This window comes from Rhipicephalus sanguineus, chromosome 1, assembly GCF_013339695.2.
Source record: "Rhipicephalus sanguineus isolate Rsan-2018 chromosome 1, BIME_Rsan_1.4, whole genome shotgun sequence".
In the NCBI taxonomy this organism is placed as follows: Eukaryota; Metazoa; Arthropoda; class Arachnida; order Ixodida; family Ixodidae; genus Rhipicephalus; species Rhipicephalus sanguineus.
The window spans coordinates 58,996,052-59,009,300 of record NC_051176.1 but is presented as its reverse complement, the minus strand read 5'-3'; the positions used below and the strand labels follow the sequence as shown (position 1 = coordinate 59,009,300).

General features: G+C 41.6%; 1 protein-coding gene across 1 annotated transcript in view; it reads left to right on the top strand.

The window, feature by feature from the left end:
* LOC119391823 (uncharacterized protein C05D11.1) overlaps positions 1–13,249 on the top strand; it is a gene marked incomplete at its 3' end in the record, with an annotated part of 62,339 nt that overhangs the window by 36,524 nt on the left and 12,566 nt on the right. Inside the window, 6 exon segments of the mRNA XM_037659475.2 lie at positions 3,091–3,193; positions 5,328–5,402; positions 5,540–5,650; positions 6,769–6,912; positions 9,079–9,255; positions 12,260–12,362. Of these exon segments, the coding sequence (XP_037515403.1) occupies positions 3,091–3,193; positions 5,328–5,402; positions 5,540–5,650; positions 6,769–6,912; positions 9,079–9,255; positions 12,260–12,362 (713 nt within the window).

Here is a 13,249-nt window from a genome sequence, read left to right as displayed (position 1 = left end):
CATTGGCTGATTTGAGCATGGCGAGCTCGATAGTTACTGTGGCTGCCGCGGGAGGCCACTACATGCCCGTGCACGCGTGATCACACTGAAAGTAAGACATGCGTTCGAAGAAACAGAAAGTGCTCAAGGTCACGAGGCTCGCATGACGTACCTTCTTCTCTCGTGCCACCCCTCCCTGCTTAGCTTTCAGTGCTTTCGTCAGGACGAGAGAAGATTGAAAGCAATTACAGCGTGCGACAAATCTTTAACTCCGCTCATATTGGACGGATTCTAAAAATTTTTGCGGCGGTCGATTCGTGAGGCAATAAGTGCCTTTAGTGAAGCCATTTCATGGATACTTGGAAAAATGTTTCAGGGCCCCTTTAACTTTGAACACCTGGTATGTTGACACTGTGAAGCATATTGCTGTGCTGCAGCGAAATACAAATAATTGAGCAAGTCCAAAAAAAGTTATTGTCTATCTAACATATTGCACATAAAAATGGGCTTGTAAATTGTGGCATTTCATTTTATTGTTGATCCAGCCTAGGATGAATTGTGTCAGTTGACTCCTTGAGGATGAAAGTAATAAGTATTTGTGTCAATGCCTTCAGTTCATTTAAGTTAACACCACTGCATTTTTTTTCGTCAGCATTACTTTTGTGCAGTCTTACTACTAGAAAAAATAGCTATTTATTTATGGCCTATTTTCTTAATGCCCACATACAGTTAATGGAGAAGTACTAAATGATTTACGTAAGACAAACAGTGCAAAAAAACACGGCCACGGAAAGAAAACACACAGGACAAGCGCTGACTTCCATCTGAATTTTTATTGACATGACAGCATTATATAAGTACTTGCGGTACCGATAACAAAAAAAGAACAGGAAAGAAGTGACAGGGAAAAAATGCGGTGACATGAAACCACCAAAAAACATTAACAGTCACAGTGGCCTGCTGCGCAAACCCCCGCATTCCAAGAAACGGAGCTCTCTGTCAGATAATTCAGTCGATGGTTTGCTTACGCAGGCGCTCCTTCCTCGCACCATTTGAGCAGCCTCACTGATTATGCGCGCTTGCTCATCCTTTATCTTATCCACAACTGTGGTCCCCTGAAACTATGAAGTGCACCCACACATGCCCACATGCAGTGCCAGGAAGCTATTTTTGCCCTTACAAACGTTATTGGCATGCTCACGTAAGCGCTTGTTTAGGCACCTGCCCGTCTGGCCCACGTAACACGTCCGTAAGACAAGGGGATCCTGTACACCACGCCTTGCACACTGTCAACAGTGTTCTTTGTTTGATGACGCATTGTTTTCCGCATCTCTTTACGGGACAGGTCCTATTCGCCAGCTGGGACAACTTGTTGGGAAACTGAAAACAACATTCACATAAATACTTTGTCCTATTTTCTTAAGATGATGGGACACAGAGTGCATATACGGTATGACTGCCACTCTGTCCCACTTTTCAGCAGTGGTTTCTTCTTTGTCACCATCAGTGCCCCTACGTTCCCTTTTTCTGTGCACTGCCTCAGCTACAGAAATGAGCAAAGAGCGCGGGTACCCTGCTTCTTCTAGGTGTTTCGACTATGCTAGGAGACTAGCTTCCGAGATGTGTTGGCAGGACCTCTTCAAAGCATTCACGAAACACGACTGTACAATAGCTCTCGTAACTAATTTACTATGAGCCGATGGGAACGGAAGGATAGGCTTCTGAGAATGGGGGTTGTAGCGCCAGCACGTGTGGTCCTCTGAGAATGAAGTCCTCAGATCTAGGAAGTGGATGCTGTTCTTTTCCAGCATCTTGTAAGTCACCACGAGCGGACAGAGGCACTCGCGAAACGTTTCTAAAACCTGCTTGACCTGAGAATGAAACATTAGTGAATCGCATTGTATAATTATTAGATAATCATCCACATATCTATAAGTTCTTATGACGGATAATTTGCTAAGCCGTTCATTCAATGCCCTGTCAAATTTCACTAACAACAGGTCACTTAGAAAAGGGGCTATGAAAGACCCAATTGAGACACCTTCTTTTTGAATGTGTCTTCTCGTCCCATTCTACGAAAAATTCAGTTGGAAGTCAGCGCTTGGCCTGTGTGCATAGGTCAGCAAAAAAGTTGGAGCTCACTCAGACTCACTCAACAAATATATTCTGCTCTGACGGCTCACTCGGACACAGACTCACCAAAATTTTCCTCAACCGAACTCATTCAGACTCAGACTTGCTAAACTTTTTCTCAACCGGACTCACTCAGACTCAAACTCACCAACTTATTTCTCAGCCGGACTTACTCAGACTCATGGCTTGACTTGAGTCTGAGTGAGCCCGAGTGAGTCGACTCATCAGTCCACGAGCATAAAACTACTTTTTTTTTTAATCTTAGTGTCTATGCTCTTTAATGCCAATGTATCACATAATCGGTGCTCTTCAATATGCCATTTGATCTTGTACCTTCAAATATGAGTTATGTAATCCAGTAAGGACATTTTTATGAAATACCTGACATAAACGAGAAAATTTTATCAAGAACTTTCCGTGAAAGAGTTTGCTGGGAGGTCACAGCACCCCTTCCAATTCACGTCTCTGACCAATAAATGTCGAGCTGGCACATGACGTCAATGCGTTGAGATATGTGCGAATAGACTTGAGTATAAACGTAACCCGATATAAGACCGATAGTAATGCTGAAGATGAGTAGATAGGACCATAGGTCGGCAATAAAAGATGGAGCTCACTCAGACTCACTCAAGAAATATTTTTTGTGCTTAGGGCTCACTCAAACTCAGGCTCATCAAAATTTTCCTCAACCAGACTCACTCGGACTCAGACCCACTAAAAATTTCCTCAACTGGACTCACTCGGACTCAAACTCGCCAAAATATTACTCACCCGGACTCACTCAAACTCAGACCCACGGGCCGATCTGAGTCTGAGTGAGTGTACTCATGAATGAGTTTGCTGACCTATTCCTGTGTGTTTTCTTTCCGTGGCCGTGCTTTTTTGTGCTGTTTATCTTAAGTATGTACCACCAACTAGCCCAGTCAGCTATTTTACTAAACGATTATTTCTCCAAACTGTTTTGGCCTCTTATTTCAGTTTGATCAAGGCTTTGACTGATATTGCTAATGGCACCACTCCTCTGGATATGGAAAGAATGGCTGTTGTAATTCAGAGGCGACGTCTGCGGATACTGAATCAGGTTTTGTATTTCTACTGCTGTTATATAAATAACATGGGAGAGGCCGCATCAGACTAATACCTCGAAACTGATGCTTGTGTTCCTACTAATGAGTGCACGCCCTTTGAACACTTCACTGGCTTCATTGCCGTAATAGCAATACAGCTCATAAAGCAGTTAAAAAGTTGGTGGATACTAGGTGAATGATTATTTAACCAGAGTTATACTTTAGCTGTTCCTGCTAGCGATATGCTGCCGCAGAATTACATTCATCATCTCCACTGTACTGTCTTTGAGTCTGTGAAGCTGTAAAAGCTGCCTCAAAGTACCTTTTTTTTTTTCCTGATACAATGTTTGCTGCAAAACATATGTAACTGTCCCGGCTACTGCAAGTGTAAAGTAGGTAGGTTTCTATGGTGCAGAATTTCCTAGGCTGCAGTTGATTTCTGGAAGAACTATACCAACTAGCGTTTGTATGCAGAAGTGTGCTAACACATATTTAAAACTTTTGAATAGAGAAACCAATATTGTCTTATGCATTTTGGTTTTTGGATGGAATAGATCAGTTTGTGAATAGTATGCATACTTTTAGAATAGGTTTTTATTCACACACATGTAACGTAACGATAAATTTTATCCAGTGAGCCATTAATAAAGATAAAAACATGATAATTCGCATAGTGGAGCAGGCTACATTACATGGGCAGCTACACACTTCCTTCTGAACTTCTATTATTCACTCTGTCCAAAGAATTCTGTGGAAAAATCTTGTCCATGTTGGTCTTCGTTCAGTTTTTAAATGTGTGCCTTTGGGTCACGTGCTTGGCCAAAAGCCAGCTTTTGTTGTCAAACAGCTGTCTTCGGGCCAAATGTGTGAGCGGAAATTAAATGTTTGAAAACTAAACAAAGACTGAATTTGTGCAAAATTCCACCCCTGGTTATACGAACAAACTGCTTGCTTGTTCTTAAAGGGCTCCTAAATTTCCTCTGATATTTTTTTAACATTTCATGTAAGCACACTCATTGAGTCCTGAATGCTGTCACGTTCAACAGTGCCAAATGTGGCAGCGTTATGAGCAACAGGCGCACCACAAAATAAAAAAACAATCCCGTGCTCCTCTCCGGGCCTTTCTGGTATTCCTAGTGACGGTCGTGATGTCATCAGGCACATCTGGTCATGTCATTCAGCAGCAAGAGCCTGTTTGTCTGGTAGCAGGTATCTGTGCTCCCTGCTCTTCGGAGAGAACTCTGAGAGGAGGAGAGACGAGTTGATGAGTGGAGTCAAGCAAAGGAAAGTGCAAAACGAGCTAGGGCCACATTTCGATCACCAAACGTGTGGAACTATGCTACTGCGGCACAGTTTCAAAAAATTGCCGTGGCTGTGTGTTCGTTGTAGACCGATGCACAACAGAAACACCACAACTAAATTTCAAACTCTAGGTGGTTTAGGGGCCTTTTAATGCTTCATTTGCACCTTTTAATGTGCATTGCAATGGTAGAAGCTTGTTAACAGTGTGAATACTAGGATGTGGATATGATCTTTGCATGGTAATGGTTAAGCAGCTGTTGTTTCTTTGAAAACTTCAAAAAGTACTTGATATTCAAGTTGATTCGATTTGTTCTCAGATATCGCTATTCACACACCCTTATTCACGGGATGCATTGAAAATCTTGTAGGCCAGGTGGTGTGACATTAGGATCGGTGTAACAGCACAGAAGAAAAATGCTAGCAGAATGGAAAACAACGTCTGGGTGTATCTGTCCCTAAATATTCCTTTCTGTCCATGTGTTTTATACTGTTTCATGGTCCAGTTTTCTTATGTAATGTTGTTTTTATGCATAAATAAAAAAAATTAAAACGTTTTGTAGTAAGCACTTGCTGCTCTCTTACTACTCGTTGCTAGATTGACATTCGGTTAATTCAGATTTTTTTTTTTCAGCCTCGAGAAATATGATCCTCGAGTATTCGCTGCAGTATGAATTTTACATACACTTCCGCCAGTCATCAAAATCCATGAGCTCTCTTGGATTCTAATGCATGACAGGGCCAGTACAGCTTGCCGATTTTCATAGCAGTGCTTGCTGAAAGTTGATGTATGACTGACGCATTATTTTATCGTTTTTTACTACTTGCACTTCTTTCTGATATGCGCAGATTGAATCCGCACCACACGAAAGTATTGCAAACACCGTCATTATGGACTTCCTTTATGGAGATACACTTGAAGATGTGAGTGATGCAGAATGTTTGCAGTCAACTTTTGCATGCAGATGGAATATTCTAGCGCCTTGCAAAACTAAACCTACTAAATTATTTTGCAGACATTTTGGTGCCAATACATTATTGGTGTAGTATTTCTGTTGCAGCTGCGGAACAGGTTGAACCAGATCCCCATATTCTTGAGCTTGCTGAAACGAGATAAGCAGTTCTGGGTGCAGTTGCTGGAAAAATACATGGTTGACAACAAGGCCATCTGTGTAAGTGATTTAGTTTGTTTCAAATACAGTAGGGAGTTTTAGTGTAGCACAAAACAGCAAACAAAAGGACAATGTGTTAGCGATAGCGCTTTGTTCATCACTCTGCACATGTAAAATACATAGGTGGTACTGTTTCTCGTGCATGCATACATCACCATCAGTATTTACTGCTAAATTTTAACATACGTAAGGGGAGCTTTGCGTAGTGTAACGTGGTGCTGCTGTCTTACAATTTGTAAAATCCATGTCCTGTGCTGTTTGACGCATTCATTCCCAATTAATTCTTCAGTTTGCTTTAGATTGCTGTTGAAGCATGAAAATAGAAAGTATTTGTGACACTTAGGTGTGGGTTTAAGGATGGGGTTTCGATTTTTGACACTGTGGGTTTAATATAAAAGGTCTGACATGGTATAACCTTGACAAACACTAAGCCTCATGCACTGCCTGATGTTGGAGTCCATGAGCTGCATCCGTTTGCTTGTGCTTTTTGCATTTCATCTAGGTGGTGCTAAAACCACTTGCATTACAGTTCCACTCGAATGCACCATTATTCATAAAGAGAAGTTTTTGTGGTTCGTAACAGCATATGTTAGCACTGATGTTGTATCACATACTAATGCTAATGCAAATGCTTTGTGCTGTACTAAGACCCCTTAACGAAATCATTTTTTGGAGCCTTGCTTTTGTAAATATTTTATAAACCTTGGTTCCATGTGGTGCCTGTATGCAGGGTTTAAGTCATTGCACAGTATTAAAACATCATTGAACTGGTTGGGTAAATGCTTCTACGTATTACTTTATTTTCGCTCATGCAGCTTTTCCTGGCTAAATTCAACAACGAAGGCCACAATGCTGTTCTTTGCAGTTATGAAGTGTGCAAGCCCTTTTGTCAAATATTGTAATTTTATTGTAGGAATAATTGCTCATTAATGTGGACACTGCTAGGAAGGACACATTATTGTGATTGTTCTAGTTGAAATCAACTCAAAGGTTTCTAAGTTTCTTGCAGTCAAGGCTCAAAGAGATTCTCAGGATGGTCTTAACAAGGACGCTGGGCACTGGCACTTATCTTGGCAACTTCTCTTACCGGCCTATTCACGCTCGTTTTTGTCATGCAGGTGATTGGGGAGCCCAGCCCAAGTTTGCTGAAGAAAATGACTGAAGCTGAAAGCCAGAGGATTCAGCGTCAGCGAGAAACGCTTGGTGATGATGGCCTCCAGAAGCGAGCTGAAGCCTTAGAAAAAGCCATTGAGTCTAATGAGGCACGTCCTGCCAGTGAAATTCTTTGCCTTACTATATCTTCTGCTAGTCTTGGCACCCATAACATGACCCCTTGTTCAACTGATTGCAAAAACATGCCCACAGTGTGCTTGGCTGGTTCCATCCGCATGATCCTCTCCATTCGAAAGTGCCCTGAGGCACTCCAACTGTTTTGTCACATCAACTCTGAGGTCTGGCTGAGCTATGGTCACAGTACCTTTACTTCCACTATGGCTGACACTGTAGCGTAACAATACTGTTTCAGTACCCTGGCACCCTGCCTCAGTCCAAATTTGCCCTTGCAACTTGCTATCCATGATGACAGCAAGAAACAAATGGAAAATTCAGCCATCACGTAGTCTCATCCTATGTAGATAACAAAGAATTGGCAGCATTTTTTTTGCTTAAGAGTTTTAGTTCGTCAACTCTCTATGAAAGTAAGGGGTTACAGTAAATGAGGATGGCAGTAACACTGGTACGTATGTCTTATTATGTTGATTTTGACAACATGTAAAACATTTTTGTGCCATATGAGTGTTCTCATGAATACAGTATAGAGCCGAAGAGACTACATGTTTTGAATAACATTGCTGCCAACACATTACACCAGCATGTAAGCGGCACATGGTCAGTTGCTGCCATAATGACGATAATTACCATAATAATGACAAATTTAAAGTGTTCTGTGCAGTTAAACTGTGCACCCCTGACGCCTATATGACCCGGTTGCTCATGTTTGTGTACTTGGTAACCCACCATTACGTCAGCAGTAATTACGTATATGGACAAGCTAAAACTTTGCATTATGAAGATAAGATCTTTGTTTTGATGCCAGAGGCCCAAGATGCTACGGAGCTGACAAAGTGTTTGATTTCTGCCTACCAGTTGGTGCCAGAACATTTGGCGTTAGTCGTGTGTTCATAGGGTGGAATGCTTTAATTCATTGCTGCATCATTTACTTGTACTTTCCAGTACAGTTGCAAAAAACTATGCTGAATACTGGTCTCGTGGAATGTCGTGGTTCCATGGAGATCCAGTGCATGCATATCAATGTAATCTATCCTACAAAGCTAAAACGATCTAATATTGTTGTACTTTTAGACCCTGCATTGAGCAACATTTTTGTGTGAGACGCTTACATGTACGAATAACAATGTTGTAATTGTGCAAAGTATAGAACTTGCTCATGTCTTTGTTCCCGGTGCTTATGTATTGCCCCATGTGGAGGCATGTTCACCTGAGACCGCTTTCCCTATAGCTCGGACCACGATGGCAGAATAGAGGTGACCTAATGAGCAGTGCGAGTATCTTTCACCTCTTAACCTTCTAGAGCAGTTTCGAGGTGGTAAAGCAAATCTTATGGTCGTATTGGTGTGCAGCACAAGCTCTCGCTGTGCTATAAATTGCAATTGCAATTATTCTTGCTTCAGACGTTTTCTTGAGAAACTTTTTTAACAGCTCATACAGGCTGCCTACTGGTCTTGCATGCACCAATAAGTGTGCCAGGCTCTATGTAGCTTAGATGGTACCATTCAGCACAGGTGGTTTCAGCAAAGTTGATAAAGAATGCCAATTGTAAGCAACACACATGCATTTTCATGGCAGCGTAAAAATTGTTACTGGCGAGTGTAGAGTCTAAAAAATATTTGGTTTACATGTTGCACGTGGCATTGCATCTATGGATATAGTTATTTTTGGAAGGAGCTAGTCAAGAAGGGTAGCCAACAGTTCGACGAAAGTTTGTGTGGTCAGGCATTGAATAAGATGAAACACGGTAACTGACCAAGTCTGATGAGATTATCTGACGTTTCGGAACCGCATACAGGTTCCTTGTTCACTGAGCTGGACTGGAAGTCATGCAATGCCTGACCAGACGAACTTTCGTCGAACTGTTGACTAAATTATAATTTACTTGTAAAGCCTAGTTTAGTAATCCTCTTGATCGTCCTTTTAACACATGTAGTTACCAGCAGGAAGCAACTGCTGCCTGTAAGGTACTTCTGTCTCGGTTTTGGTAATGCTGGTGATAACTTAAGCCACGAGAACTTACATTTCCAAACCATAGGTAGTAGCTCCGGTCAGATTGCTTAGGAAATACATTTCGTTTAAGTGTGCAATTGGTGTGAACCATGAGGCATGAGAAAACTGTGCCTGTGAATTTGGTGCAGAACGAGCCGCCGAAGGAGATGATCTTGGCTGTGCAAGTTCCGCCGGTGTCGACCATCAGCTTCCACAGTTTGGTGCGTGTTTGCAATGCTCAGGGCGACAAGGGCATTATGTCGTTCAGCTTTCAAGGAATTCCTTTCCGGTTTGAAGTGGACCACCTCAAGACCAACTTTGTCTCGGTGGGTGCACATTATAGTATTTGTGTAGCTCGCAGCGTTTATGATCTTGTCGTAAAATGTTGGAGTTTATGAGCTTGTTTACAATTGTTGTACAAGCAACAATGATTTTACAGTTTTTCTATTACCAACCAGTTTAGGGCAGGATCTATTTAAAAAGTACAGTCACTGCCTGATTTTCAGAGCTGGATATCTTGGGCCTGCTTGATTATTCGAATAAACACCCACATCAGTTCAATTTTGTTGAACCTGGGAGCCAGCACCACATTTGTGGTTTGATGCCATCCCGATGAAGGCCCCTTCACAGTGGCTATTCAGTATATAGAAAGAAAAAAAAAAAAAATGGACCCTCTTTCTACGAAGCGAACCTGTATTTCTCTTGAGTGTACTTTCTCTCACATCTGCCATCATGGTTTAATTGTTCTGTTGCATTTCTAGCTTGCCATTCAGCTGCAAAGCACAAGAAGAACTCACTCCATTCATACTGCTTTACAGCAATCAATTGCTGACTGTTCTTTCCAAGACAGATGCAGAAGTGCTTACGTGCCTCTCTGAGAGCTGTGTTACAGGCACTCAAGCCATCCACTTTGTGCCACACTACTTGTGATATGCTGATTTACTTTGTAGCTCTCTCAGTTTAGAAAAAAATCTTGCTCCCCACAAGGCATACCAAATATTTTTGTGTTTTAAAAACTACTCATTATACTACAAAAATGACTTCATATTTGAAATCAGCATACAAATATAACAACCTATAAAGTTTCATCACAATCGATCAAGACATAAAAAAAAGATTTTTAAGTGCCATGTCCCCCCTTAAATGAACATATTACCCTCACATTTATTCATCATTCTTTAAGTTTAAAAGCTTGTGATACCGGCTTATATGCTGTAAGTATAGTAAATTTTAAAACAAAACATATTTTACAGTTTATCACTGGCATTCTACCGAAAGTGAAATCCTGCTACTATTCAAAGTTGCTTCCACTTCCTTTGAACCAAAAAGAATGACATTTGCACATGCCTTGTTTCAATTTTAAAAAAATATTGTGCAGGTTAGTTGGGTCATGACAAATATGCTCATTTTTCTTTATAATATGTGATATATACTATTCGAATTCGATTTGAAATTATTCGATGAAATCACTATTCGCTTCGAACTCGCTTCGAACCTAAAATATGCTATTCGCACAAGCCTAATTTTGACGTTGCCAGTTTTCTTGAGCCCGTTTAACCCGACGTTACCGGTTTTCTTGAAATAACGACTTAACGGAAAAAAAAACCATAACGTATGTTTGTAATAGTATATTAATGATGAAAAGCAGTAAACAATACATTCGAACAAACTTTCTAGATGTTCGGTGGAGCGCCGCTTGCTCTTGCACATTACATGGTTCTCGTGCGGAAGGCTCCGGCTCATTATATGTAGTTTTAGAGATCTCTGTCAAGCATCAAAAGGTGACATCTCTTCCGTTCTCATGAAAAAAAAAAACTATGGTAACTGCACTTCTTCGTTAACACAAAGCCGGCCAACATCGTAAGGCGCTTCATTTGAATTCCTATTACTCAACTACATGACCAAAGTCTCTCAGATTAGGACCAAAGTTGACTGATCTGAGAGGTTGTACACAATTTCTTCAGCAGAGGAAAAAAAAGTCGCTGTTAATCACCTCGCAAAGGATGGCACTTCTTTTTCTGTCTGGGCTTGCGACAAGGAAGCATGTGAAATACTCAGCGTCGTTATTTTTTTACGCGCATTCTGCTAAAGGCAACAGCACCAGAGTAGTCTGGTCTCCCTCTCCGTTCGCCTCATCCGTGTGAGCGGCGGACTTTTGAGGGGAATTCTCCCTCTAAGTTCCGTCTTTATCCCCCCCGCAGATTTCTCCCTTGTGTGAATACCGCTTATTGGTCGAGAGACTGCACCTTCTACATGGGGTTAATGGGGTTAAAACCTAGAAGCGCATGTGGTACAGGTGCTTGGCCCGTCACACACAGCCATGTTGCAATGCTATTTGAGCACGTAAACATATGTGCCAATTGTGGCTTCCAAATTTATAGACTTTGTTCTAAAGGTCCTGGCTCTAAAGTAACATACTATATAGGCCAGAAACCCTAGGCGGAGATGAATGGTGACAAGAAGAAGCGAAAGGTTTTTAGAATTCCTTTAAAGCACACTAGATAAAATTAGCTTTTTCACACAACCACAGCCAGGTGCTCTTTATACATACTGAGGTGCTTAACCTCTTCTCTCTTAGAGCTCTCTTCTTGGTTCAAAGGCATGACAAAAAGAGGGTGTGGGTGCAGATTTTTTTATCATTTGCACAGGATATTGGTCCTAATACTCCGTCGAAATTGTAATTACTAGGCTCAATGATCTTTAACGTGCTAAAAAGCAACGCAAATGACTCTTGAAGCACATCTAGCACTTTTACAAGATCAGATAGTGTATAAAGATGGGTGCCGCCACGAAACTCGTGGGAATTGTCTACTGAGTAGATAGAAGAGCGAGGTGGTCAACTCCAGGTAGTCCAAATTAATTTAGAGCCCTCCACTATAACATGCCTCATAACCATATTTCTGTTCTCTGTCTGTCTTCCTTCATTTTGTTCGTGTAGTTTTTGTGCCAACACTACGTTTCATACCTAACCTTTGTACCATTTAAACCCCAAACATCATCGCTGTCATAATTTCATTACCATTTGACTAAACTGGTGACCAGCCGTGAATAAAGTCCACAGTGTATTAAACAAAAATGTTAAGCTGTCTGTCGTAGCATTTGGCACATTTGCACCAGCAGGGCAGACTGCTAAAAGCAACGATTATTTTAGTTATTGCATACAGCAGGTTAGGGGATGTCTATTTTATTGCTTCTTTGTTGCATTACTGGCAATGTATTTTGTGACTAGGCAAGAGTGGGAATCACTTTCAATATATTGCCAAGTGCAATGAAGTACACTCGTCTTTCTGAAGTGTAAGTTCTAGAAATTTTCTTTATTTCTTTTTCCAGCTGACTGTCATGTTCAACACAAGTGGCATCTCCCAGGAGCTTCGCATGTACATACCACTTTTTCTAGAGCTGCTTCACGAGTCGCCAGTCATCTCAAAAACAGGTGAGCAAGCATGTCGTCATCAGTAGGAAGGTGATAGCGCATACAGATCGGTGGCTCTTCAGTAAACAGATTATTATAAATGTGAACAGTGGGAGTTTAACTAGAACACATTCTTTTTACCTTTCTATTTCTGTTAATTAGTGCAATTCCGACAAGATTTTAACTTGTATGCTTAACCCCTTGAGGGTTTTCGCCGTACATGTACAGCAGAAGCTTCCTGGTACCAAAGCATTTTCGTCGTACATGTACGGCATAGCGTTTATTTTTACAACGCGTGCCTTTTTCGATCATTTCTCTTGCTTGGCCTGTGCTGCCACACTTTGGGAATACATGGAATCTTTTCATGTGCCGATGTCTCTCCGTTGTATTTTTTTCTCGCTTTCCAAAACGGCACGTCGGCTATCGCTTGCGCAACCAAGAGCGCCCGCGGCGCGGTTGGTTGGTTTTAAACGCGGGCCTTCTTCGATCATTTCTTTTGCTTGAAATGTGCTGCCACGCTTTGGGAATACGTGGAAATTTTTTAATGCGCCGATGTCTCTTCGTCTTTTTTTTTTTTGCTTTCCAAAGAGGCGCGGTGGCTTTCAGTTGCCCATCAGAACGCACACGCGGTCCAGCTGGTTTCGGTTTCGTCCTTCGGGTGGTTTTCGCTTCTTGCGCCCGCAAAGCTGATGGCTGTTTGGTTTCTAATCTATCAGAGGGTGACCGCTTGTTAGTTTCTCGTTTGTTGCTCCCCGGGGCGCAATTACATCTGTTTCCGTGCGGCGCTAAATTACAGAAACGACGCCGCCGTGATTGCGTTTTCTGTTTTGGGGTCTCTGAAAAACTAACTACGTCTTGTTGGCGATAAGATGAAGGATTACTGTAGCTTTTTCACTCGTTTTGCTTTC